Raw genomic sequence first — 25,353 nt, 5'->3', positions numbered from 1 at the left:
CTCACTTTCCTCTGGGTTCTCATCTCAACCAGCCTCAAAGTGGTTAAGTATCCTGGGCTCAGTCCTCTGATATGTCTTTTCTGTCTAAATAAACTTTTGAGATCTAAAAGTATCATAGCTTTAAACAACTCTGAAGACTCTTAATATTTCTAGTATCTATGAATTTTTCATAGTAAAGATGTGAGACTATTTGAAGGTTTAAGAAATGAAACAGCAGAGAAAAGGGAACAGAGTGGAGGCACCAGCTGCAGCAGGGCAATGTGCCCTTCCAGGCCAGCTGGGACTACAGGGAGACCCTGTCTCATAAAGACAAAAAGAAAAAAAAAAGGGGAGGGAGGGAGCGGGGGGAGGGTTCTGGTGTCCAGGAAGCCGCACCCCAGAGAGAGAGAGAGAGAGAGAGAGAGAGAGAGAGAGAGAGAGAGGGAAAGTTGCAAACTGTGGCTACAGGGAGAGAGGATGAAGGGAGCTTGGGATGGCAGACAGTTGAGACTGAGAAGCTCTTGTAAGTTCAGAGAGTAGACATATTAGGTAGCAGATAAAGTGGAAGGCTGACCAATTAGCTGCTGCCAGTCTGGGATTCTGAACACTGAGATTTGTAAAACTGGGACAATTCCAGGGGGTATGCATGGGATGGGAATGGTGAAAATGAAGGTCACTGAAAATGAAGGTCACAGTAAGAGAACATAAGAAAGGGGAGGTGGCATTCTGCAGAGGAGCAGGCTTTTGTGGTCTTAAAGTAAAAGCAGAGGAGCTCCCGTGCCTACCAGGAACCAGGCAAAAGGAGTGGCAAGTGTCCACTGTGTCAGGCAGAGGCAGCTTACATAAGCCCATCAATTGCTATTCATAAAGGATCTTATTTGCCAAAAGGCCAAAAAGATAAATACCAGGTAAAATGAGTTTAAAATCTAATAACTTTTAGATTGCTCTGTATCTTTCTGTTTACCTAGAGGCCATGGGTCAGTGGTTTGGCTTGGTTTTTTGTTTTACTGCTCACGATCTGTAGGAATGTAACTAAGATTATTCTTCTTATCTATGATGAAAAATGAAGATGAAGGACACCATATGTATAAAAGATGTATTATTTGGCCTGAAAAATTACTGAATTCTTGATTTGGCTCAGTGCCTTTTGATCGTTTAACTGCATTCCAATGAATAATAAAAGTGGAAAAGTTAGTCTTTAAGCGTAGTACATGTTAGTTCTTTGACTGTGTTTATAGAGGCCGGTCTGATGTCCTTTTCTGTTAAATCTTTTATCTGGCTGCAATCACAAGCACTTTCCATTGCCCACTTTGTTCAGTGGTGCTACATTTTCTTGTTTCTTTACATGTCTCTTATTTTTTGTTGTTGTTGAATCTAGACATTTCAGGTAATATAGTAAATCTGTATACTAGTTTCCTTGCCCCTTAGTTTGTTCTCATTTTTGCGCATATTTTTGCTCAGTGTCTGACTGGACTACTTCAGTGACAACTCTCTCACTCTGCCCTGTCTATAGTGCTAAGCTTCTGGGTTTACTCCCCAGAGAGGCATAGCTTAGGTGCCCATAGTACTTGGAATGGTGGGAGTTAGGGTGCTCTGGAGGTCTTTCTTCTCCTCATCAAGATGCAGAGCTCAGCTGGCTGCCCTGCTGTTTTGATGAGTATCCTGGGATACTCTGATCTAGAGATAATTCTTCAAATCTGGGCTCCCCTGAAGGAATAATTCATGACCCCAGGAAGGGCTCTCATTGTCATCTCTTCTCCAAGTGCTCTCTACAAAGCAGCCAGTGTACAGTTTAGCCTGTTATTTTCACTGAATGTATCAATGACTCTCAAGTACCTCTTACCACAACCTACACCTGTGAAGGGGAGGAGGTGCATGTTTCATTCACTATGTAGTCTAGGATGGCTTCAAACTGGTAATCCTACAACCTTAGCCTCCTCAGTGCTGGGATTACAGGCATGTGCTACCATGTTCAGCTTACCTATATCTGACCTGTTTTCTAGAGTGCTTGAAATTCCCCATTTTATGTTAAAATGTTGTTTCATTGGAAAGAGACTGAGAGCTACATATTTGCCTGCTTCTACTACCAAGGCAAAAATCTGAGGCCAGAGCTCTGGAGCCTGATGTAGGAACAACAATACAAGTCTGAGTGATGTCTCTACTCTAGCAACTGGATGGCAGTAACCCTAGGTCTTTTTTTTTTTTTAATTAAATTTTTTTTTTTTTACATTTCTGAGAAAATTTTATTGGTCTTTTGGCTAGAATTTATTTGCCAGGAAGGATGATCTCATCATACTTCTGCTGGAACCAGCACATGAACTCCTCTTTGCTGATTCTGTCTTTGGCCCCTATGCTGCCTGTCCTGCGCTTCTTGTCTGCGATGCTGAAACCTGTCCTACCTAGCACCACATAGAAGACCAGGCCGCAGATACCAATGCTTGGGTCATATTCGATGCGCAGATCAATATGTTCCTAGATTCCAAAACCAAAGTTTCCAGTATCGGAGAAGTTATTTTTTCTTAACTCATATTCCTGACCTCCAGACCTTTCTCCAGGATTTCTTCTGCCTTGGATCCATGGAATGTACAGTGAACTGAAATCTTTTCATTTCTCCTAATACCAAAGGACCTGACAGTGTATCCAGCTTTGGAAAACACAGGTGCCTGGCCTGTGAGCTGCTCCAACACCTTGGCTGCCTGGGTCAGTCTCTACTTTCCCCCACACAGATGTTGAGGCAGAGCTTGCAGATGCGAAGTTCCCTCATGGGATTCTCCTTTTCACCTTGATTCTGCACCATGATGGAGAGCAGGAAGAAAGAATGTAACCCTAGGTCTTAATTTGCTTCTATCTGTGTGGAAATACTGCCTTTCAAGTTGGGACAAGAGCAGCCAGGTTTGCAGTGCTCCCAGTGCCACAGCACCCAAGGCAAAGCCCCATTCCATAAGTGAGGAATGGTTGGGAGAAAGCTCTCTCACCTCTCAGCTGCCCCACAGTACTTAGCCTTAAGTGGCAGGGCAGAATGTGGGATGCTAACGAACTGCTCTCCGAGGAAAGCCCTCTCCTCTGATAGCTCTCTTGCCCAGAAGAGCACTCCTGTGTTTGTGGCTACAACAGTCTGGAATGAGTTTCCAGCTAATGAAGCTGAGATGGGCAGGCAGGGATCAGTCTTAGCTCAAGTGCTCCAGTCTCAAGCATTTCTGACCAGATTTTAGCAGCTTTTCTTGAACAGATGTTTCTAAATTTTCCGTATTATCTAAGACTCATTTCTAGGGATTTTAAATGATGTTCTTAAATTCTTTTCTTACCAGTTTCAGTGGCAACGAATCCATTGGGGTTCTTTATGTTGCCAAGGATATTAAGTGTGATTACTCTTACTGAGTAAAACTCCATGGTGTGAATACACCACAATTCACCCATTCTTACTAATGGACACATGGGCTGTTTCCATCTTTGTTTGCCAACTCAACACTGCTGTCGTAAACATTCTTTTGCATATATCCTAGGACATACCAGCAAGTGTTCCTGTTGGGTATAAAGTATACATGTATAGGAATGGAAATATATAATGTTTAACTTTGCAAGGTAGTTACACATTGTTTTGCAAAGTGAGAGTACATAATAAAGTCTTTGCTGATCTACATGCCTGGTAAGCTACATTCTCTTCAACCTTTGCTGTCAGACTTAACTGTTGCCAATCTAATAGGTATAAAATGATCTTATACTAGTTACATACAAGGGAAAATATGCTCATGCTCATTTTTTTTTTGTTTCCTCCTCTGTGAACGTCTACTTCTACCCATTTTTATGAATTGTAAAGGGAGAGGGTAGGATGCAGGGATACAGCAATGTGGGGATGCAGTGATGCTGGAAGGGAAAGAGAGGCAATTCCCTTCTCCCTTATTTGGCTTTTTGTGGCAATTCTGGGATGGAACCTAGGGCCTCACACATCCTAGGCAAGCACACTACCACTGAGTTGCACCCACTGCCCTTAGGAGAGTTCTTTAGTTGAATCTATGAACAAAATTAATATGAATCAATTAAAGAAAGCCTTTGTTTTATTAAATTCACATGTATGTGGAGAACCTCATAAAAAAATGAAGTCTGAAGAAGTGACCAAAGCAAGATGCTTTTATACTTTTTAGAGGAAGAAAAACAAAGGCTTGAGATCCTGAGGTTCATTTGTCCTCTTGGACCAAGGCAAATTCTAGGGACGTCATTAAGAGATATATAGGGAGGGGGTGCGTAGAAGCTAATGGAAACTAAGGGTCACTTCAAAGTGTTTGTTAATTGGGACTGCAATGAATTACTCTAGTGACCAGTCTGGTGATCAAGGCTCTTTTTCTGGTCTTGGTTTGTGAAGGATGCCCCTCCTAAGAGGACCTTTATGGCTTGCTGTGTGTAGGAAAAGAGGCCAAATGGGCCTTTCTGAAGTTTCTTCAGTGATATCACTTTGAAATAATCACTGTGACACTTGGCATATCCGGAAACGGACTGCCCTTAATTCCTTCATGAGCGTATCCTTTTCTGTATTATAGTTTCATATGTATATACTGTTTTACCAATATTATGCGTTTTAAAGTAAGCCAATTTTTGGCTTGGCTTTTCAATTTCTCTATGGAAGATTTTGGTAAGGTTCTAATTTTAACATGGCTAAATCTTACTCTTTTAGGTTAGTACTTTTTGTCCTGAAAATGTTTCTCACCTGGCAAGGTAGCATACACATGTAATCTCGGCACTTGGGAGGCAGAGGCAGGCAGGTCAATATGAGTTTGAGGCCAGCTTGGTCTACATAGTGAGTTCAGGACAGCCAGGAAAAAAGGAAAGAAAGAAAGGAAGAAAAGACATGTTTCTCTATACCAAGGATGACAAATCCTACTGGTAACAAATTCCTCAGTGCTTGCTCACCTGAGAAAGCCTTTATTTCTCCTTTTGAAGGACAATTCACTGAATATTCTAGGTTGGTGATTTTTTCTTTCAAGTTTTGAAATATCTGACCTACCTTCTTGCTTACATGATGAAGAGGTATGATAAACTTGAGGCTCTTCTGCAGGGGGTGTTTATTCCCTCTGGCTTCTTTCAAGACTTTCCCTTTTCCTTTAATTTTCTGCAGTTTAACTGTGATATACCCATTTTGATGTTTATTTGTATAAGTGAATGAGATTGGTCCTCAGAGTTTTGTTTTTGTTTCTTAATTAGACACTCTATTGAGGCTGGAGTGATGGTTCAGTGGTTAGGAACATGTAGAGGACCAGAGTTTGGTTGGCTGAACTACCTGGAACTCCAGCTCCAGGGGATCGAGTGTCTCTGGCCTCTGCAGGCACCCAAACAGACCCATATACATAATTAAAATAAAATAAAGCCTTTAATCCCAGCACTTGGGAGGCAGAGGCAGGCAGATCTCTGTGAGTTCAAGGCCAGACTGGTCTATGTAGTGATTTCCAGGCCAGCTGGGGCTACAGGGAGAGCCTGTCTGCAAAAAAAAAAAAAAAAAAAAAAAAAAAAATATTACTTTGGGCTTGGGGGCAGAGCAAACAGAAACCCAGGCAGATCTCTGTGAGTTCAAGGCCAGACTGGTCTATGTAGTGATTTCCAGGCCAGCTGGGGCTACAGGGAGAGCCTGTCTGAAAAAAAAAAAAAAAGAAATAAAAAATATATTACTGTGTGTCTGTGTGTCAGTGCTACAGTACACATGTGGAAGTCAGAGGATAACTTTGTAGACAGAGTCAGTTCTCTCCTTCCACCTTTATGAAGCTTCCGGGGATCAAAGAACTCAGGTCACCAGGCTTGTGTGGCAAGCACCTTTACTTGCTAAGCTGCATCACCTGTCCCTTTTAGGAGTTATCTCTCAAGCTATTCCATACTCAGATTCTAGCAGCTAATCAGTTATTCTTTAAATATTTTACACAAGATCCTGGTGGATTCTAGGTGGCTTCCGATCCAGGCAAGCTCTGACCCTCTGGACTTGCTTGTCTTCAGTTTTCAGGAAAGGGTATTCTATGACCTCAGTTCTGACTGTGACCCCTGATGGATCTGGGTGGCCCACTTTACATTTTTCATCTTTTGTTCTTTTCTTTTCCTACTGTGAGGGCAGGAGTGATAGTGTCCAGGTCCTGGACATGTCAGAGTTTAAACTATTTTTTAAGTAGGTCAATATTTTTAAAAGTTTTTGACACAAACTGTTAAATTTCCTTCCAAGGAGCTATATTAAAATAATCTAAATGTACTTTTACCACCTATTGTTCTTAAATCATCATTGTTCCCACATTAATTGAAGCTAGAAGCCAACCCATCCCTTCCCAGTACACATTCCTTGGCTGGGTGGGTAGGTCCCTGAAATCTTATAATCTGGCCCTGATCTGCTTCTCAATATAATCTCCAAGAACTGCTCCTGTGGTCCTTGGTTTCCAGTGACTGGTGAGCTTCCTGTCCCTTGGTTATACTTTGTGTATTCATTTGTACTGTTCATTCCTCATGCCTTTCCAAGCCCTCTCAGCTTTCCCAGTTCAATCACTCTGCTCTGTCTTCAGCATTCAGCTGCTGCACACTCCCCAGTTCTAGGATGAACTGTGGCTTTGGGGAGTTTAGGAGAACAAGATGTTGTAGAGAGCTGACTGCAGTGTGCACACAGTCCATTTGTGGCAAAGTGAGAGGGCCAGCTTAGGTGACAAAAGCAAACCTCTGACAGCACTCGTAATAACAGAGTTTACTATTTATGAAATAATTATAGTTGTATACTTTGGTTTTTCATTATATTTTTTTTTCTTCAGGATTTCTTTTTTACTTATGGCATGACTGTGAAATGGCTCTCCTTAATAATCTATTTTTTTCTACCAATTTAAAACATGAACTCTATTAAAAACCAATTTAGTGACATTGTTTTTTCATGTCTTTTAGAAAAATCTATACAAAAAACAACTCCTTTAAAGACAGACACATATGAAAGCTTGAAGTTGCCACATCATAACAAGCAAGTGCATGGTACAAGAACAGTGATATCAGTGCAGAGAAGTTATCACCAGCTCTGAAAACTGGCTTTCAGCCCTGATGTTTAGTTTAAGCTTAAGAAAAACATTCACACTGGGTGTAGTGGTACACACTTTTAAACTCAGCACTCGGGAGGCAGACACAGGTAGATCTCTGTGAGTCTGAGACTAGCTTGGTCTACATCACCAATTCCAGGCCAGCTAGGGCTACATAGTGAGACATGGTCTCTAAAAATAACAACAAAACTACTCACGTTCTATTTGCTCAAACATCACTGAAAAGAGAAAGTCTCGGGGTGTCATATAATATTCTCCATTATGTTCCAGTGAAGAAAACTGCATAAACCGCTGTTTACGAAGAGACAGTTTCTCTATGGGTCCACAGTCATTTTTCTATAAAAGAAAAAGAAATTATTATGATTTAACCTTTCTTTCAGTTTGATTTCCAAACTCAGATACTTCTAGAATAATTTTAAAAAATTTTATTTATACGTGTGTGTGTGTGTGCCTGCTTATCTGTATACGCACCACTTGCCTACAATGCCTGTAGAATTCAGAAGAGGGCATTGGATCCCCTGGAACTGCAGTTACAGGCAGCTGAGAGTCATCATGTGAGTGCTGGGAACTGACCCTGAGTCCTTGGCAAGAGCAGCAAGTGCTCTTAACCGCTGAGCCATCTCTCTAGCCCCTAAGATGATCTTTAAAGAGTAATTTAGGTTTGACAATCTCCAAAGTTTAAATTATTCACTTAACAAACATTAATCAAGTCCCTAGTTTTCAAGGAACTGAAGTTATAACACTGAATAAGACTAATTGAGCCAGGCGTGGTGGTGCACACCTTTAATCCCAGCACTTGAGAGGAAGAGGCAGGCGGATCTCTGTGACTTCAAGGCCAACCTGGATTATTTAGCAAGTTCCAGGCCAGCTGGGGCTACAGGGAGACCCTGTCTCAAAAAGACCAAAACAAAACAAAACAAAATTGAAGGGAAATTATATTCCAGTGGGAGAATGACATTAACAAATAAATGTGTAAAATGACATAAGCTAGCAAGAACTGCCACAGAAGCAAAAAAGGAGAAAAGAGTAGTGATGACAATACTTTAGACAAGCAGGGGAAGTCTTCTGAAGGGCAGCACTTAGAGACTAAAGGGTAGGGGTTGGGAGTTGTTCGCCTGAGGAAGAACATTTCTAAGCAAAAGTCCAAGGGTAGGAATGAACCTGGTGCCTTGGGAAGAAGAGGAGGGCCACTGTCAGCAGAGTGACTGGGGAGAGAGGAGAATGATGGACAATCCCAGACTGGCAGGCAGCAGATCATGTGTAGTTGTGCTTTCACACACAACTCTGCATCCAGACTATAACAGCAACTACGAATAAGAAAGTGCAAAGGGACTCAGATTGGTGAAATACTGTTAGTGCAAGAGTCTATCTCAGGCCACTGGGCCTGGATCTTGACCAACTGCTCAAAGAGACAGCATGGAAATCTCTACTAACCTTTTACTCCTTTTACTAAGCCCTTACTCATCCTACACTGACTAATCCAGCGCACTACAGAGAATTTCGTTGATCACAGTAACTCAGATACTAAGTAGATATGGAAACTTACGTAGTGGATGTAGCAGAGTCAGACTAAAAAACCACATCTGCTCCAGTCCATGGAGTTCAGTCTCTCAATTCCCATACTATCCTCCTACACACTGAATGGGCCTTGTGCCTGGACAGACTGGAAGATGACCTAGCAGTTGACACCGACACTGGTGCCAGTGCGGAACCCTGATAAGAACGCACTGCTGGGGTACTACAACGGAGGGCTTTCCCAGGCACCACTCTCATTCTACTGTGTATCCGTCCAAGACTTATCACCTACTTCTTATATTTAGAACTAACTCCAGGATTTACCCTAACACCTGGCACATACATACATAGTATTTATCAGCAAAATATTAGTATTTATACATAGCAATAGATATGTCATTTTAACAAATTGTTATTGAGCATCTATAGAAAAACAATGGAAAGCCAGACAAATGTTAATTTATTTTTTTTTTTGTTTTTTGAGACAGAGTTTCTCCGTAGCTCCACCTGGGGCCTAGAACTTGCTAAGTAGACCAGGAGAGTCTTGAACTCAGAGATCCACCTGCCTCTGCTGCTGGAGTGCTGGGATTAAAGGCATACGCTACAACAGCCAGTTGGATAAATGTTAATTTCTATAAGGAAGCACTTAAGTGCTGTGACAGTGAATTTATAAAAATTCACCAGGAAAGGGAAGGTGGTTTGGGGCACAGTGGGCAAAGGTAACAGCATTTGCAAGCTGTAGGCATTAGAACTGGAAGAACTTGAACATGAGTATGCAGTTACTGTCTAGGAACATTTTTGTATTTTTCATAAATGTTAATTTTTAGTCTATTAACAGATAAAATTAATAGAGGGAGAAAAAGCATACTCTCAAATCTTGAAATAAATATTGGTACTTTTGTAATTTCTAATATCAAAGTTGCTTACAACCGTTAAAAATTCCTTTTTTGCTACAACTTATTTCTTTTTGTATAAATTCTTTCCACACCTTAACTACCTGCACAGCCCAATTCTTATTTATTCCTCTTGTCTATTGGTCTCATAACAAGACGGACCATTAACTCTATGTGTGCTTTGGTTTTCAAGTGGTCCTCTAACCTTGCAGAAAGCTTATTCTTTCCTGGATTTAACAGGATATCCAACATGCCAGGAAGTAAACACACAAACCTCCCACTCATTTACAGCAAGATGTAGAAACTATTTTTTTGTTTGTTTTTTGAGGCAGGGTCTCCCTGTAGTCCCATCTGGCCTGGAGCTTGCAATGTAGACTAGGCTGGCCTGGATCTCATAGAGGTCCACCTGCCTCTGCCTCCTGAGTGCAGGGATTAAAGGCCTGCACCACCGCGCCCAACTCTTAGTTTGCTTTTAATTGCTGTAATAAAAACACTGACTAAAACCAACTTGGGGAGGAAAGGGTTTATTTTATCTTATATCTCCCAGGTCACAGTTCATCGCTGAGGGAAGTCAGGGCAGGAAGTGAGGGCAGGAACCAGGAGCGCAGACCATGGAGGTATGCTTCTTATTGGCTAGCTCCTCTGGCCCATGCTCAGGCTGTTTACTTTCTTTTTTTAAATATTTTATTATTTTTATTTTGTGTGTATGAGTGTATTGCCTGCATGTATGTAAGTGCATCTGGGTCTGCAATGTCCACATAAGTCAGAAGAGAACGTCGGAATCCCCTGGAACTGGAGTTATGGATGGTTGTTAGCTGCCATGTGGGTGCTGGGAACTGAATCTGGGTCCTCTGCAAGAGCAGCCACTGCTCTTAATTGCTGAGCCATCTCTCCAGCGCCTTTAGCCTGCTTTCTTATATACATAGGACTAACCACCTGCCCAGGGGTGGCACTGCCCACAGTAGTCTGGACCCTCCCACATCACTCAATAATAAAAAAAATGCCTCACACACATGCCCACAAGGCCAATCCAATAGAAGCAATTCTCCAACTCTCTTGATGGGCATTACGCATTTATGTCTATTTCATATATTCTGGATCAACTTGCCAGTTTTAGTCTTTTATCTATTTTACTTCATTTTCCTCAATATGTTGATCAAATCTCAGACTTATTAGATGGTTTGGTGGTCAAGAATGCAATGCTCAACCATGATATCACTCCTAAGAGAAAAAAAAGATGCTTTGGTATATACTTTCCAAGAATGTACTATTATAAAACCAAACTGTTTTCTTTCTGCCTAAGCTGCCCACTGGATTGCCAACCCTGTAAGCACATGTTTCAGCTTTGTCTCACCCTACTGTGTAAAGCACTAGTTGATGCTTTGCACATAGTAGGAGTACAGTTGCTATTTATTACCCAGAAATTCTTTTATAACTTTTATTGAATTTGTTCTCTGACAATTTCACACATGTATATAATTCATTCTGGTTACTCTCACCCCACCTCTTGTCTTTCTCCTCTCCCATCAACCTTCCCTCCTCCCTACATGTCTCTTACATTCATGTCTTTTTTTTTTTGTCACTCACTAGGTTTAAAGCTATTTGATGAATTTCTAACTATCCATCAAAGTGGAGGCCTTGCCTGTGGGTTCATAGCGAAGATGGGGACTGCCCCTCCCTAGAGCCTACTGGTAGCCAAAAGTTCAGATGGGTGGGGTATGGCTCCATGAACCTCTCCCTGATCCATGACTGACTGACAACAGGCCCAGTCGTGTGCAGGCCCAGCACAGGTAACTCTGTAGGATTATGATTGCAATGACTGTGTTTTGCCCAGAGGACAGCATTTTGAAGCCCTTCCTTTGATCATCTGGTTCATACATTTTTACTGCCATTTATTTTTCCATGTACCCCGAGCCTTAGAAAGGGGTGGTATAAATAGCCTGTTAAAGGCTGAGAGTTCAACAATCATTCTAAGCACCTTGTGTAGCTACGAGTCTCTGCATTCACCACAATTCTTGGTAAAGAGAAGTTTCTCTGGTTAAGGTTGAGTGCAGCATTTGTCTACAGGTGTAGACAAATATTTAGAAGACAGTTTGACACAATGCCAATTTAGCTATGTAATAAGATCTCCTCTAGGGCTTAAGATCTCAGCGCTGGGTTTTTGACTGTGTTTATAGTATGAATTCCCTCCTGTAGAGCAGGCCCCAAATCCAATCACAGAGTAGCTGGCTACTACCATAATGATCTGTGCCACTACTACACCAGTGGGCACATCTTGCCTGGCAAGTTGGTATTGTAGCTTGTAGGGTTCACAGCTGGGTATGACCATTGATGCCCCCCGCAGCCCCCACCTCCAGTAGCCTGCATAGCACCTTCTGGCACTATGAAAGCTTCTAGCTCAGTTCCAGTTTAATTTCTCTATCTTGTAACAAAGGTGTGTCTTTAGCAATAACATTAACTCAGAATTTTAAGAGGTAAAGAGGACCTAGAGAGCATCTAGTTCCAGTGATAGCTTTGTGCAAGGGACTGGAGTCACATCTTTTGAGCTCCATACCATGTCTGGTTAACTAGTTTATAGAATGGAACAATCATGCCAAATTATGTTCTAGTACCTTGAATAACTTTACAACATGGCTTTGGCGGAAACAAAAACTATTTCCTGTCTGGCTGTTTTCATCATTTCTTCCTTTCCTCCCTCCTCCTATTTTTTTCTGACTCCATGTGCCCATGCTCTCTTTGCCCATTTTTCTTCCCTCCTCTTACCCCTTCCCTCAAAAGCTTCAGGGGCCTTTTATTGTTGCAGATACTGCTGTTTTCATATACTGGAACCTGACAGTATTGTTTTGGGCAATGACTTCCTTTCTCTAGTTTCTGTCCTCTCTTCCTCACTGTTGCACATTTTAGTAGGCCGGACTTCTTAAATAAGCTAGGTAAAGAAAGTGACTTGCAGGCTTAGGTAAATGCAGTGAGAGCATCAGTTTAGATGGAAAGGATGAAGAGATATAACAAATGTCAAGACATCAAAATTGTATCTGAGAAAAACACATGTCTAGTTCTATATTAGGCAGAAAAGTTCCCTAGTCCATCCACAGATATTTCAGAGCCTACTGTGTTATTATCCTGAGATACATGGCAAAATATACAGAAGAAAATATCAGAATGCTGCAAAGGTCAGACGTTTTCTTCTGGGTATGTGCATGTTCATGTGTACATGCTTGCACATGTGTGCATGCGTGTGGAGGCCAGAGAACCTTGGGGGTTGTTCCTCAGGAGCTGTCCACTTTGTTTTTTGAAACAGGGTGTCTCAATGGCCTGGGGCTCACCGATTCAGGTAGGGTGGCTGTTCAGTGAGCCCCAGGGACCCTCCAGGCTCTGTTTCCTCAACACTGGGATTAGAATTACATGCTACCATGTCTGGCTTTTTGAGATGGGTTCTGGAGATGGAACTCAGGTCCTCATTCCTGTACAGCCAGTCTGTTACCTCTCTAGTGCCAAAGAGCATAGATTGTGACTCTTTTTTTTTTTTTTTCTAATTTACACAGTAGTTACCATATGAAGACATTAAGGTCTATATGGAAATACAGAAATAGGATCTCTCATACTCTGACATTTAATCTACATATCTAATAATCTTGGCTTAACCACCCCCAGCATATTAAAAACATTCAACTATAAATGGCTGTTGCCTCCTGGTCAGAACATGTTTTCTGGATAGCACTTTTAAAAATATTGTATTTATTAGTTTTATTTTATGTGTATGAGTGTATTGCCTGCATGTATATAAGTGCACCTGCAATGCCCCTGGAGGTCACAAGACGGTGTTGTATTCCCCTGGAACTGGAGTTACAGATGGTTGTTAGCTGCCATGTGGGTGCTGGGAATCGAACCTAGATCCTCTGAAGAGCAGTCAGTGATCTTAACTGCTGAGTCATCTCTCCAGTCTTGAATAGCACTGTTTTTATACCTATGTTCACTACCTCCTGCATTATGGGGGGACACTGAGCTCCATATGAATACCAAGATCTACAGACTCATTCTCATGTGAACTGGGAATGTGTTATAACACACTGAACCAAGTCAGAAAATAGTAAAATATTTCCTTACTTTAGTCAATGCATCACTAATAAAGGGTGAAGCAGAGAAAATGTATATATGGCTTTAAAAAATTCTGGTTTCTTTGAAGGAAACAGAGAAGGCAGTAGAAATATTTTAAGTATTCTATCATAGATCCTTAGGGTATATGAACGCTCTGCCTGCACATAAGTGTGCTTGTGTATGCAGAAAGGAGACTTGCAGCTAGACAGCGAAGTTGGACAAGAGTAACACCAAAGAGATATGGTAGCGATGATCTTCATTAGTTAAGTGTATCAGCCAACCAAGAGCCCCACCTTCAGAAACTAGTTACATATAGAAAATTCTGTTCCAAATGTAGGAAAGTGAGAAACATATTTTAAAAGCAAAAATCTTTCATAAGAAAAATGCCTTTTTTACAGATGTAGCCTGAGTTATATGAAGATTCACTAACACAGCATACTTCACTGTTGCTGTGCTGTATAAAGTCACCATTACTGTCTGACCCACTAAATATCTGAAGTACTTCATAGAATGTATGTTATAGACAAATACCAGGGCTTTGTTTAAATAAACCACAAATGATTAGAGCTATGAGTGAAAACAGAACATCCTTCAGAAAACACAAGTACATAGTTTTACATTGTCATGAATGCTGTTACATGTCAAATAAAACTAAGCCAGAAGATACAAGTGCTTTCATCTTTCCAATAATGTCAACACACACACTTTTAAAGAGCTCACTACCAGTTCATTCTTTGTCATAATGAGGCATCATAGGAAAAGAATCTATGAGTAACAATTCAGTGTGCTGACACACAGATTTGGGAATTTCAGGACATCAAGAAAAATGTGACTGCTATTATATGTTAGGATTAAATCAACTGCTTACAAAAAATAGTATAATGTAAGCTACAACTTTAAGCTCTATATTTTGAATATAAATTTTAGCACCAATGTTGCCACTCATGTCTAAAATCCTTGCAAATACCAAGGAAGGATTTTGCAAGGCTATCAGTACTTGGAGGATGTTGGAAACTCCAGGTATAAGCCAAGTTTCAAGTTTCTCATTGAGTCTAAGCCCCTTGGAAATAAAACCTGGGACAGTCTGATCTATATGCTAGTTTTCCTCAACCAAAAGCAAAACAAAACAAAATCAGCATAATGTGTCTTCCTGAAAATAGTTCAATTCTTAGTCAAAAAGTCATTTAAAGATTTATAAATTTATGAGCTCTAAAAGTTCTTTTACTGGACGAGCTATCTCTCCAGCCCTGTGCCCTGAAAGCTCGTAACATTCCACAATGAACAGAACTCAAAAAATCTAAAAAGCAAACAGCCATATTAGAGCTTTAAGTTTTAAACTTGCTTTAGAGAATCTTCTAGATATGAACAATGTGGATGAAACTGTAGGAAAACACCCAGTCTGGAAACCAGCTTCAATGTGGTGTATGAGCAGGGAGAAATTCTGCACTACCTTGGCAGGGGCTGCCAGGCACAGGGCCTGGGCCCCTGGTCAGGTACAGAGGAAGGGGCATCTGTTTCTAGTTGGTTCCATGGGCGCAATCAGCAATGCTGGCAGGGAACCTCCTGATGTGGATGTGCAGGGCTGGAGCAAGCCAGAGAAAAGGGCAGTGTCCTACTCAAAGCTCCTGTCACTCTCTATGCTCCTTCAAGGCTCAGTAGTGGCCTCTTCTTCCCTTCCTGTGAAGGGAAGGAAGAACCAGCTCCACCAAGTTATGACTTGGCTGGCAGAGGAAACACTGTACTAGGACCAGAAAAACCTCAAACCTATGACTATCAAGATAGTTCTCTAAAGTAGGTAGCCCCAAATGAATGAACAAAATGAAAGTGAAGGGCACACCCACATGGGATATGATAACCCACTTCAAGCACAGGGAGAACTTCCAAGTATGCCTGGTCATAGACATGTTCCCAGCTATGAGGCCTGTCACCTCTTGTCCCTCTACTGCTGAATGACTGTACTGCCAATGTCACTACTCCTGCTGTGGGGTAAAGAGCTAAGATTTTAATAAAAAAATAAGAGTACTTACGTCAAGGTGCATAGGATCAGGAAATATGTTTATGTTGTTTTTGGCAAATGGCATAACTGGCCAGAATGCTTAAAATCTAAGGTAGGGCCTATGTAAAACTTCATGGGAAAAATTAAGGCAAGAGCAGTAAGAAATAAATAATAAAAATTGTATTCTGAAAGAAAATGGGAAAACTTATCAAAATTAATGAGGCAATGGACTTTTAACAGAGAGCAAAAGATGCTTGATAAGAGAAATACTTGAAAAGGAGCTGCTCAAGCTAAAAAAAACCTGGGGAAAATATCATTATAAATACAATTTATAATTAAAAACAAAAACTCCCCCACCCAACTGCCCTGTACATATGCATTAAAATAGGGGTTCAAGTGGGATACTCTTACTGCTGAACTCAATCTTTAAACATTTTTTTATTAAAATACATACCACACACCCACACACAGACACATCACAGACACAGATATACCATACACACACCACATATCCTACAATGTACATCATCACAAACCACATACCCATATACTACTCACACACAACATATACCATATACACACCAAACACCCACACAACCCCCTTCCCCCGCGACCCCAAACATACACTCTTAGCTCTAAATGGTAAGATGGTACAGTGGGTATGGTGCTTGTCAAAACCAAGCCTTATGATTTGAGTTCAATCTTAGAACCCAAATGGTAGAGAGAACCGATTCCTGCTAATTGTCCTGACTTCCACAGAGTGCCAAGCATGCACACACACACACATCCACACGAGCCCCTCCCCCATGCACACAAAAATAAAATGTGAAACAAATCACCGTCCTTGTCATGAGAAAAAAATGAAAGTAGTAGAAGGCGTTGGGAGGGTATCAGTACTGAACTCATTTAACATGGAAGACTGGAATTTTTTTCTGCCCCTTCTTACTCCAACCTGTTTATTGCAAATAGAAGTATTTCAGAAGGCATGAAATAAACACTAGTAATCTTAACCTGTATCTGAATGAGATTTCATGATATGTCTACAAATTGACTCTGGCCACTGTATAAAATTACATATAAATAACGAGGGCTCCATGAGAAGCAGCTGCCTGAGGAGTCATTTCTTAGGGAAGAGGGAGGGGAAGGAATGTGGGCCAGAGATCAAAGGGCCGCCCAGGGTCTGCTGGTGGCTCTGTTATCCTAAACCTAGGGAGACTGTTGAGAGACTTGCTAGGTGGAAGGTGGTGGGTGAGTGGGGGATGAATTCCTCCTATTACCACCATGATTCACTTCTCAAACCTACATCTAAGCCTAAGTATGTGGGAAAGGACGAACAGAAGAAGTGCTGGGATTTGGGGCTACAATGAACATGTGAGACCCATCCACATGGTTCTAGTTATATATAAAATGCTCCACGGATTTCAAGGATTACTTGTAATGCAGTAAAAAAATGTGACAAAGGAATTAAGAGCAGTGAGTGATGGGCTCTGGATAAAACAGATCTTTGAAAGCTGATGACTTCTGTTAAAACATTTCACTAGTTTATTGCCTTTAAAGCAACAGGTGCTTCGCCCTTCTGTCTCTACTTTTTATCCACGAAGTGACAAATTAGAAGTTTGCTCTCTGTTCTTTGTTGAACATTCTTTCGCCTCTGCATTTCTTAAGAATAAAGTGGGTGGAAAAACAGTCCTCCTTAGAGTATTACAGCTTTCAGAAGGACACGCATGCACGCACACGCATGCACACACGCAAACAAATACATTGCATTAGACAAAATATAGTAAGAGTTATTCATTTGGGGCTTTATTTTGGAATTTGTAATAATCTGGATGAAATACAATTGCTTTGTTTTTAATATTCTGTGCTGTGACTGGAATGTCTTTTCTTCTTAAAGAAAACTTTACAACTGGAAATTCTCACTCATTAGAAATTTTCTTTGTTTTGGATGAGGGGGATTTTATTGTATATGAAACAAAATCCTGCCAGATTAAATTAGAAATAGTCACTGCATAAGCTGTGCCTCATAATAAATTCTACTGAATGACAGAGCATTAGCCAAGGAGACAAAAGCTGTTACAGGGAAACCTGGAGGTTCTCAGAATTCCTCTCTGGCTTCTGGTGATGGTACTCCAACCTTCATTTGAGACTAGGAGAGTGAGGGTGACTTTTTCTTAGGTTAGCATGGTAAGATGAAGCCCTGCCCCCTCTCTCTTTCTCACACACACCAACAGATTTGTATCTAGAGAAGAAAGGCTACTGCCAGGAGCTGATGAATAAAAAACACATCTCTCTCTCTTAGTAGCTATTCTTTCTTTCCTAACTACATCACTTATAGAACTTTTTTTTTTCTTTTCCAATATAGTCTTCCAGGAGTTACATCTATTAACTACATATATTTTGTGGTCTTAATGAAGTTTAACATAGTTTTTTTTGAGAGAGAGAGAGAGAGAGAGAGAGAGAGAGAGAGAGAGAGAAAGGGCTTTAACTTCAAACCTCAGTATAAGATATTATCAGGGGCTGGAGAGATGGCTCAGTGGTTAAGAGCACTAATTGCTCTTGTAGAGGACCCCGGGTCAGTTCTCAGCACCCACATGGCAGCTACAAACCATCCTTAACTCCAGTTCCAGGGGAATCCAAGGCCCTCTTTTGACCTCCGCAGCACTGCACGACATGGGTGCACTCATATACATGCAGGCAATACACTCATACACATAAAATAAAGATAATATTCTGTTCTCTGCAGGCATTGCACTTAACATACATGCAGGCAATACACACATAAAATAAAATAAAATAAAGTAGAATAAAATAAAATTAAAAAAAGGGGCTGGAGAGATGGCTCAGCAGTTAAGAATACTGGCTGTTCTTGCAGAAGACCTGGGTTCGAGTCCCAGCACCCACATGGCAGCTAACAACTGTCCGTAATGCCAGTTCCAGGAGATCCAAAGGCCTCTTCTGTCCTCTGTGGGTATTTCATGACATGGATGCACTTACATACATGCAGGCAATACACTCATACACACAAATATTTTAAAACAAAAATAAAAAAAAGATATCAGTATCATTTATTCCAATTTTAATTAAATGTTTTTAAGTTATTTTGGCTTATTTCCCTGCATAGTAGGAGATAAGTACTACTTTATGAACTTTTCCCACAATTATTCAATATTAATCTAGCTAATAAACAGTATGTGCCTCATATGACAGAGCATTGAACAGAGATCAAAAGGCCACCTACTTCCTAGTGGAGAGGCATTACAGGCAGCGGCATTGGGGTGGCTGATGAAAAAAGCCAGGAGCATTTAGCCAATGTGTATGTCCGTCAGAAGGCATTCCAAGCTCCAATCATTCTTCCAGGTTATCAACCATGACATTTTGACTTTCTATTTTTCACAATGAGATATGTATCAGACTAGTATCTTTTAAGATTTTTTTAATTAAATTTGTGCATAAAACTGGTTAACAGGTCTGGTATCAGAACATTTATCGGGATTGTGGTTCCTCTTCTTTGGGCAGCTGAGTAGATATAGAGCAGTTACCATGCAACTTCTATGAAGGAAGCTCTGATTTAATTTCAGAAACCTTATATACCCATGCAAAAAGATCTCTTGAAAAGGGAGAATTTCAAGGAAGCCTGGGGAAAATGCCACTGTGGAGGGCTGAGTCATAAACAGAGGGTGCCACTAGGGATCATAGCATTCAGGATAGTGTGTCCTGCAGTATGTGACACAGCATGAAGCAAAGAAGGGCTGGATTAAAGGATTCCCTTCTCCTTCCTTCCATCCCTTCCTGGGAACAGCTGCAGTCAATGGCTGTGGCATTTCCTACTTTGGGGCTGCAGAAGTGATTCATCCAGAGATTATTCTGCCACACCTCCCTGTGCTCTCACATTCTCAGTACCCCCTCACATCACTCCATCTTGAGCCCTAGCAAATGGCTGTCAGGTCCATCTGCTTCCGTGGTGTGAGAAAAACAGAGTGAAGACAGCTTTTCAAAACTGGTGGCTGATGACTGACCTTATTTGGAACATGACCTTTGGCATAGTTACCTGCAATAAAACTACCCCCAGGTTTTTTCTATATGATAATTAGGCATTGCCCCATAGTCAGATGATAGGATCCCCCTACCACATGTAAATAAAGCATACTATAAGCACCTATCAGCTGAGGCTTTGGCTGCTGCCTCCACACTATATTTTTCCTAACCCCCACTAAATAAGCAGAGCTGTATCACTGAATCTGCCTCCCCAGAAGGGCTTTCTTCCGTCGTGCTCACTGGCTGTCCTGACCCCATTCGTCGCTTCTGCTCCCTTTGTCCGTCCTCATGGACCGGTGGCCAACGACCCACGAGAGGAGGGAGCAACCCCACAAAGAGTGACCCCTCAGTCCTCACACTCTAAGTCTCTATACAATTGAAATGATTATTACTGTTATTCTGTAGCCCCAGCTGGCCTGGAACTTGCTATATAGACCAGGCTGGCCTCACTCTCAGAGATCTGCCTGCCTCAGCCTCTCTCCAAAGTGCTGGGATTAAAGGTGTGCATTGCCACACCCAGCTAAAACTATTAAAATTATTTTTAAACCCAGCTTTTAATGTCTGCTGATTGCATATAAATGGGGATTTTTATCCCAAACAACAACTAAAGTTTTAAAAACTTTCAGGTAAATATGAATATTATGAAAGCTTGAATGTATTCTGCCATGAATTTCAAAAGACATACACACACATGAACAAAAATATAGAAAATAAAGGGGCAGATTTGTAATTTCTTTTTTAAAAATTTTATCACCTTTTATGTATATGAGTGTATTGCCTGCATGTATGTAAGTGCACCCATGTTGTGCAATGCCTGAGGAGGTCAGAAGAGGGAGGTTAGATCCCCTGGAACTGGAGTTATGGACAGTTGTTAGCCATGTGGGGGCTGGGAACTGAACCCAGGTCTTCTGCAAAAGCAGTCAGTGCTCTCAACTGATGAGTTATCTCTCCAGCCCCCAGATTTGTAATTTCTCCCTGTAGCCCCAGCTGACCTGGAATTCACTATGTAGACCAGGCTGGCTTTGAGCTCACAGAGATCTGCCTGCCTCTGCCTCCCAAGTGCTGGGACTAAAGGCATGTGTCACCACACCCAGCTAGATTTGTAATTTCTTATTAAAAACAAAAAGCATATTCCAGAGACAGTACTGTTTTTTCTTTTTTCTTTTTTTTTGAGACAGGGTCTTCCTGTAGCCACAACTGGCCTGAAATTCACTATGTAGACCAGGCTGGACTTAATGTCACAGAGATCTGCTTGCCTCTCAAGTGCTAGGATTAAATTAAATTAAATGATTTCAACTTTAGCTGGCCATGGTAGTGCAGCTTTTAATTCCAGCACTTAGGATGGAGGTAGAGGCAGGCGGACCCCTGTGAGAGTGAGGCCAGCCTGGTCTACATAGTGAGTTCCAGGCCAGGTGGGGGCTACAAAACAACAGCCACCACACCTGGCTGACAGTACTGCATCTTAATAAATTGGTCTTTGTACAAAACAAATCTAGTAATTTAAATATATTTCAAAGGTCTGATTATTAGTGACAGGATTGTCCTATAACTGATTTGAATTTAGGGTGTCCTTAGCTTTAGTATTCATTCCATTATCTTTGATCAACATCAGTAAACCTTTCTACAAGGCAGACTACCCACTTACTTGCTTCTGATTGTAATGACAACACTTGACGAAGCTAAGCATGTAATACAATCAGTTGCTTCCTGTCCCCTTTTCAGTTGGTTGACTTACTTTTTAGGAGTCTTTCCTGGAGTGGCAATCTGGGTTAGGTGTCCTCCTCATGAACACACAGGACCTGAATAAACTTTTGTCAATGTTCCAGTAGGAACTGTCTGTCCCTCACTACACTGAACTACTTAAGAACAGAAAGTATCTTTTGTCCCAGAGCCTAGTACACAGCTATTACCACTGTTAATGGTTTTGAAAATGTGTACCATGAATGAATGGCTCTTTACGAACTGTTTTATGCTTATATTTTAAACATTATTAATAATGCATTAAAAGTTTCAGATACCTTGGTGTGTACTCTGCCATGTGCAATTTCACTGAAGAACTATACACATGAACAGAGATAAAGGCCTGTTGCATTCCTGTTATTAGAACCACAAATTACTGCACACTGCTAATTATTACAGATTTGAAAAATGCTTTCATAAAGAGGAACGAAGAAAAAACAAAGCCACCAACAGGTGGTGGCTATGTTAACTACACCAGAGGGTACTGCCTTGCTTTTTGACTAGCATAGAAACCATGGAATCTCTCAGAAACAGAACACTCTGAAACTGGATTACAACAGCTGTTTCATACTCCTGTAAACCTCAATAAATGATCTGATGGATTTTAGGTCTTCTACCATGGTTAGTTAAGGTCTTAGTGAACTTTTTTCAGTTTCATCTTTGAGTTCATTGACAGACTGAAATACAATATTTCTAAAACAAAATTTCGCTATTAAAATATATTTGTAGGAAATGAGTTAACCATTTTACCAAAATACTACTAAAGGTACCCAGATGCATGCTGTTTACAATCTATGGGTTTGTAAATTAAATCACCAGTAAGTAAAGTATGCACAGGGTTATACAGTATTTTGACAGACTAATTTTTTGCTCAAGCAAAGCTATCTGCTCTGCACTATGTAGAGAAATACTCTAAGACCTGAGATTTGCCAAAACGTCCTTTCCACTTTTACTACACTCCTTTCAGCATATTTTATAATAAGTGCATGTTTTTATTAATTTTTAAAGATACTTTATTTTGAGACAGGGTCTCCCTATAGCCCCTGCTGGTCTGGAACTTGCTATGTAGACCAGTTTGAACTTGATCTCACAGATTTATACCTGCCTCTACCTCCTTCCTGAGTGATTAAAAGCACGCGCCACCACATCTGTCATTTTTAAGCCTATTCTTTTTTAAAAAGATGGATTTTTATTTTTAATTATGCATCTGTGTCCATGAGTACAAGAGCCCAAGGAGGTCAGAAGAGGGCATCAGAGCTCCTGGAGCTTGTATTACAGGCAGTTGTGAACTCCCTGATGGGGATGGGCACCAAACTTGGGTCCTCTGGAAGAGCAATAAGTATCCTAACAACTGAGCTCTTTCCAGCCTCCTGGTTTTGTTTCTTATTTAAGACTTTAGGGGTTGGAGAGATGGCTCAGTGGTTAAGGGCACTTACTGTTCTTTCAGAGGACCTGAGTTCGATTTCCAGCATCCACCTTAGGCAGCTCACAACCACTTGTAACTCCATCTCCAGGGGATCCAATATCCTCTTCTGGCCTCTGTAAGTACATACACACACGGTGCACATAAACTTATGCAGACACACTCACACAACAATAAAAGGTAGAGGTGGACAGAGCCAACATTTTGGTAATCTTCTCTTTAAATTTTTTTTCCTGTATTTATTTATACATTTGTTAGCCAGGCTTTAATCCCAGCACTTGGGAGGCAGAGGCAGGTGGATCTCTGGATCTCTGTGAGTTCAAGGCCAGCTTGGTCTACATAGTAAGTTCCAAGTCAGCTAGGGCTACAGGGAGACCCTGTCTCAAAAAGATCAAAAAATTTTTTTTCCTGTATTTATACATTTGTGTGTGTGTGTGTGTGTGTGTGTGTGTGTGTGTGTGTGTGTCTGTGTGTGTGCAGGCCTGTGTGTGCCTTGCAGGATTCGGTTCTCTTCTTTCATGTTATATGTTCTAGGGACTGAACTCTAGTTGTTCTTGCTGGTCTTATCTTTCTCTTTTAAAACGTACTTGATAAATCTACTTCTGTACTCTATAATCAAGAGAATAATCCTTGTTAGATTTTTTGGAAGTGCATGGAAGAAACACTTGTACTTTAAAACTGATAGAGCCTGAAGTTCTGAAATGATTTGGCAAACGAACTTGCCTAAACTTGAGTTTCTAGCAAATTACCAGTGAAATTCCCAGAGTAACTATGAAGTTTTGAAAACTTGGGTGGATTTAAATTAGTTTCTAGGGGGCTGGAGAGATGGCTTGTAGTCAAGAGCACTGGCTGCTCTTGCAGAGGACTCAGGTTGGGTTCCTGGCACCCATATGGTAGCTAACAATTAACCATAACTCCAGTTCCGGGGGACCACATGCCCTCTTCTGCTTTCTCATGCATGCTGTCACCATTGTTGCAAGCTCATATGAGTCAGCTCCCCAGGGCCTGAAAGCCTCTGTTTCCTTCTGTTCATCCACCACACCTGGTTCTTACAATCTTTCCACCCTCTCTTCCACAATGGTTCCTGAGCCATGGGTGGGTGAGGTTTAATACAGGAGTACTATCCAGGAACATACACTGCATCCTAGTCTCTAAATTTTAGCCAGTTGTGGTCTTCTGTGTACATCGCACTTTGTTGTATGAGGAAGCTTTGCTGGTGAGAGTTGAGGTATGTATTAGTACTCTCTCTGTGCCCTGTTCTGCATTGTTCCATGAGTCTTAGGTGTAGAGATTCCACTACAGATGTGTCACTCATGGGTGAGAATCTCTCAGACATGTATTCTCTATGTGTGACTATTGGAACTCTGTAACATCCTCCATCTGTTGCAAAAAGAAGCTTCTTCAATGAGTGGTATATGGAATACTTGTCAGGGTAGTAGGCAGGTCTGAGGCAGGCAGATCAGGAGGCCAGGGCCAAGGTAGGCATGGGTACAGCCGGTGGAGGGTCTAACAAACTTTTGGGTTAGGAAGCTAGTCCAGAGATCTGAGGTGGAATAGCAAGAGCTGATTTGAGTGCAGGGGGTCAGGATGCAGTGGGAGGGTCTGTACTAAGAGACCTGGGGCAGAAAGAGCAAGAGCCTACCTGGGCCCAAGGCTAGAAGGGGGATGAGTGTGGGGAGAGTGGAACTGCTCAGGCTGCAGGGGAATCAAGACTCAGTGGACGGGATCTCAATTTATACTTTTTGAAAGACTTTCTGTAAGTATTGATATGTTTAACACCAGCATTAAATGTATAAATATATACAACAAATATTTTATGTCTTACTAGTATTAATAATGTATCTATAAATTCATAAGTAGATCCCTTAGGCTATGAGAATTTGAATTAACTAATCTACTTGCAGGCTGGAGTGTATCCCTTGGATAATGAAGGCTGGTGGTAACAAAGGTGTCTGTTCCATTTGTAAAGGTATAAATGGGACAGGTTAGTAAATGGGGCTCACAGAACACACACTGGGCTGAACAGAAACTATACTGCCAGAACTGGAGGGGAGAACTGCTGGGGGATAAAGGACAAGGTCATAAGTCATCTGAGCTGAAGGCAACACTACCCAGGAGCCAGGAACGATAAGCACCTTGAGCAGAGTCCAAGAGCAGAGCCCCAGGAGCAAAGGGCCATACTTTCCTACTCACCACTGGAAACACCTCATACTGTGAAGACTTGAATATTGAGAACTAGGAAGGGGCAAGGATATATCGTAACAATTGAAAGTAGAGGCCCTGCACCAAAGATGTGAATAAATAAGAAAAATCCAAATAAAAGCTTGGTTTTGATACAATCTCACATGTATATCTGCAGATTTCTAATTTTTGTTTTTACTGTACCATTTCCTTGATGCTGTAGCAAAGTCACTGTAGGCTGCCCTTGATACACAGAAGCAGATGCTATAAGGAAAATAAATACAGAGAAGCAGCAGAAGGTTAACTATGGATAGGAGCCAGGAGAGGCAGGACATAGGGAAAAGGGATGGTCTCTAACGGCCTGAACACCTCATTTTTGCTAAGCCCACAGTACTTGGAACACCATAATCATTCTTACCCTCAGAGTTAAAAGCTTTATTTTTAATTCTTTATATT

The 25,353-nt window shown here is 41.2% G+C and overlaps 1 protein-coding gene and 1 pseudogene across 1 annotated transcript in view; both read right to left on the bottom strand.

The window, feature by feature from the left end:
* The window catches only part of Micu2 (mitochondrial calcium uptake 2), a 130,342-nt gene that overhangs the window by 89,324 nt on the left and 15,665 nt on the right, over positions 1-25,353 (bottom strand). Inside the window, exon 2 of the mRNA XM_029559610.1 lies at positions 7,217-7,355. Coding sequence (XP_029415470.1) covers positions 7,217-7,355 — 139 coding nt within the window. The remainder of the gene's footprint in view (positions 1-7,216; positions 7,356-25,353) is intronic.
* Positions 1,342-2,776, bottom strand: LOC103727191 (annotated as a pseudogene).

The sequence above is a fragment of the Nannospalax galili genome, unplaced genomic scaffold, assembly GCF_000622305.1.
Source record: "Nannospalax galili isolate Female #2095 unplaced genomic scaffold, S.galili_v1.0 scaffold488, whole genome shotgun sequence".
Lineage (NCBI taxonomy): Eukaryota > Metazoa > Chordata > Mammalia > Rodentia > Spalacidae > Nannospalax > Nannospalax galili.
The sequence above is the reverse complement of the archived record's forward strand: the minus strand, read 5'-3'. Positions and strand labels throughout refer to the sequence as shown.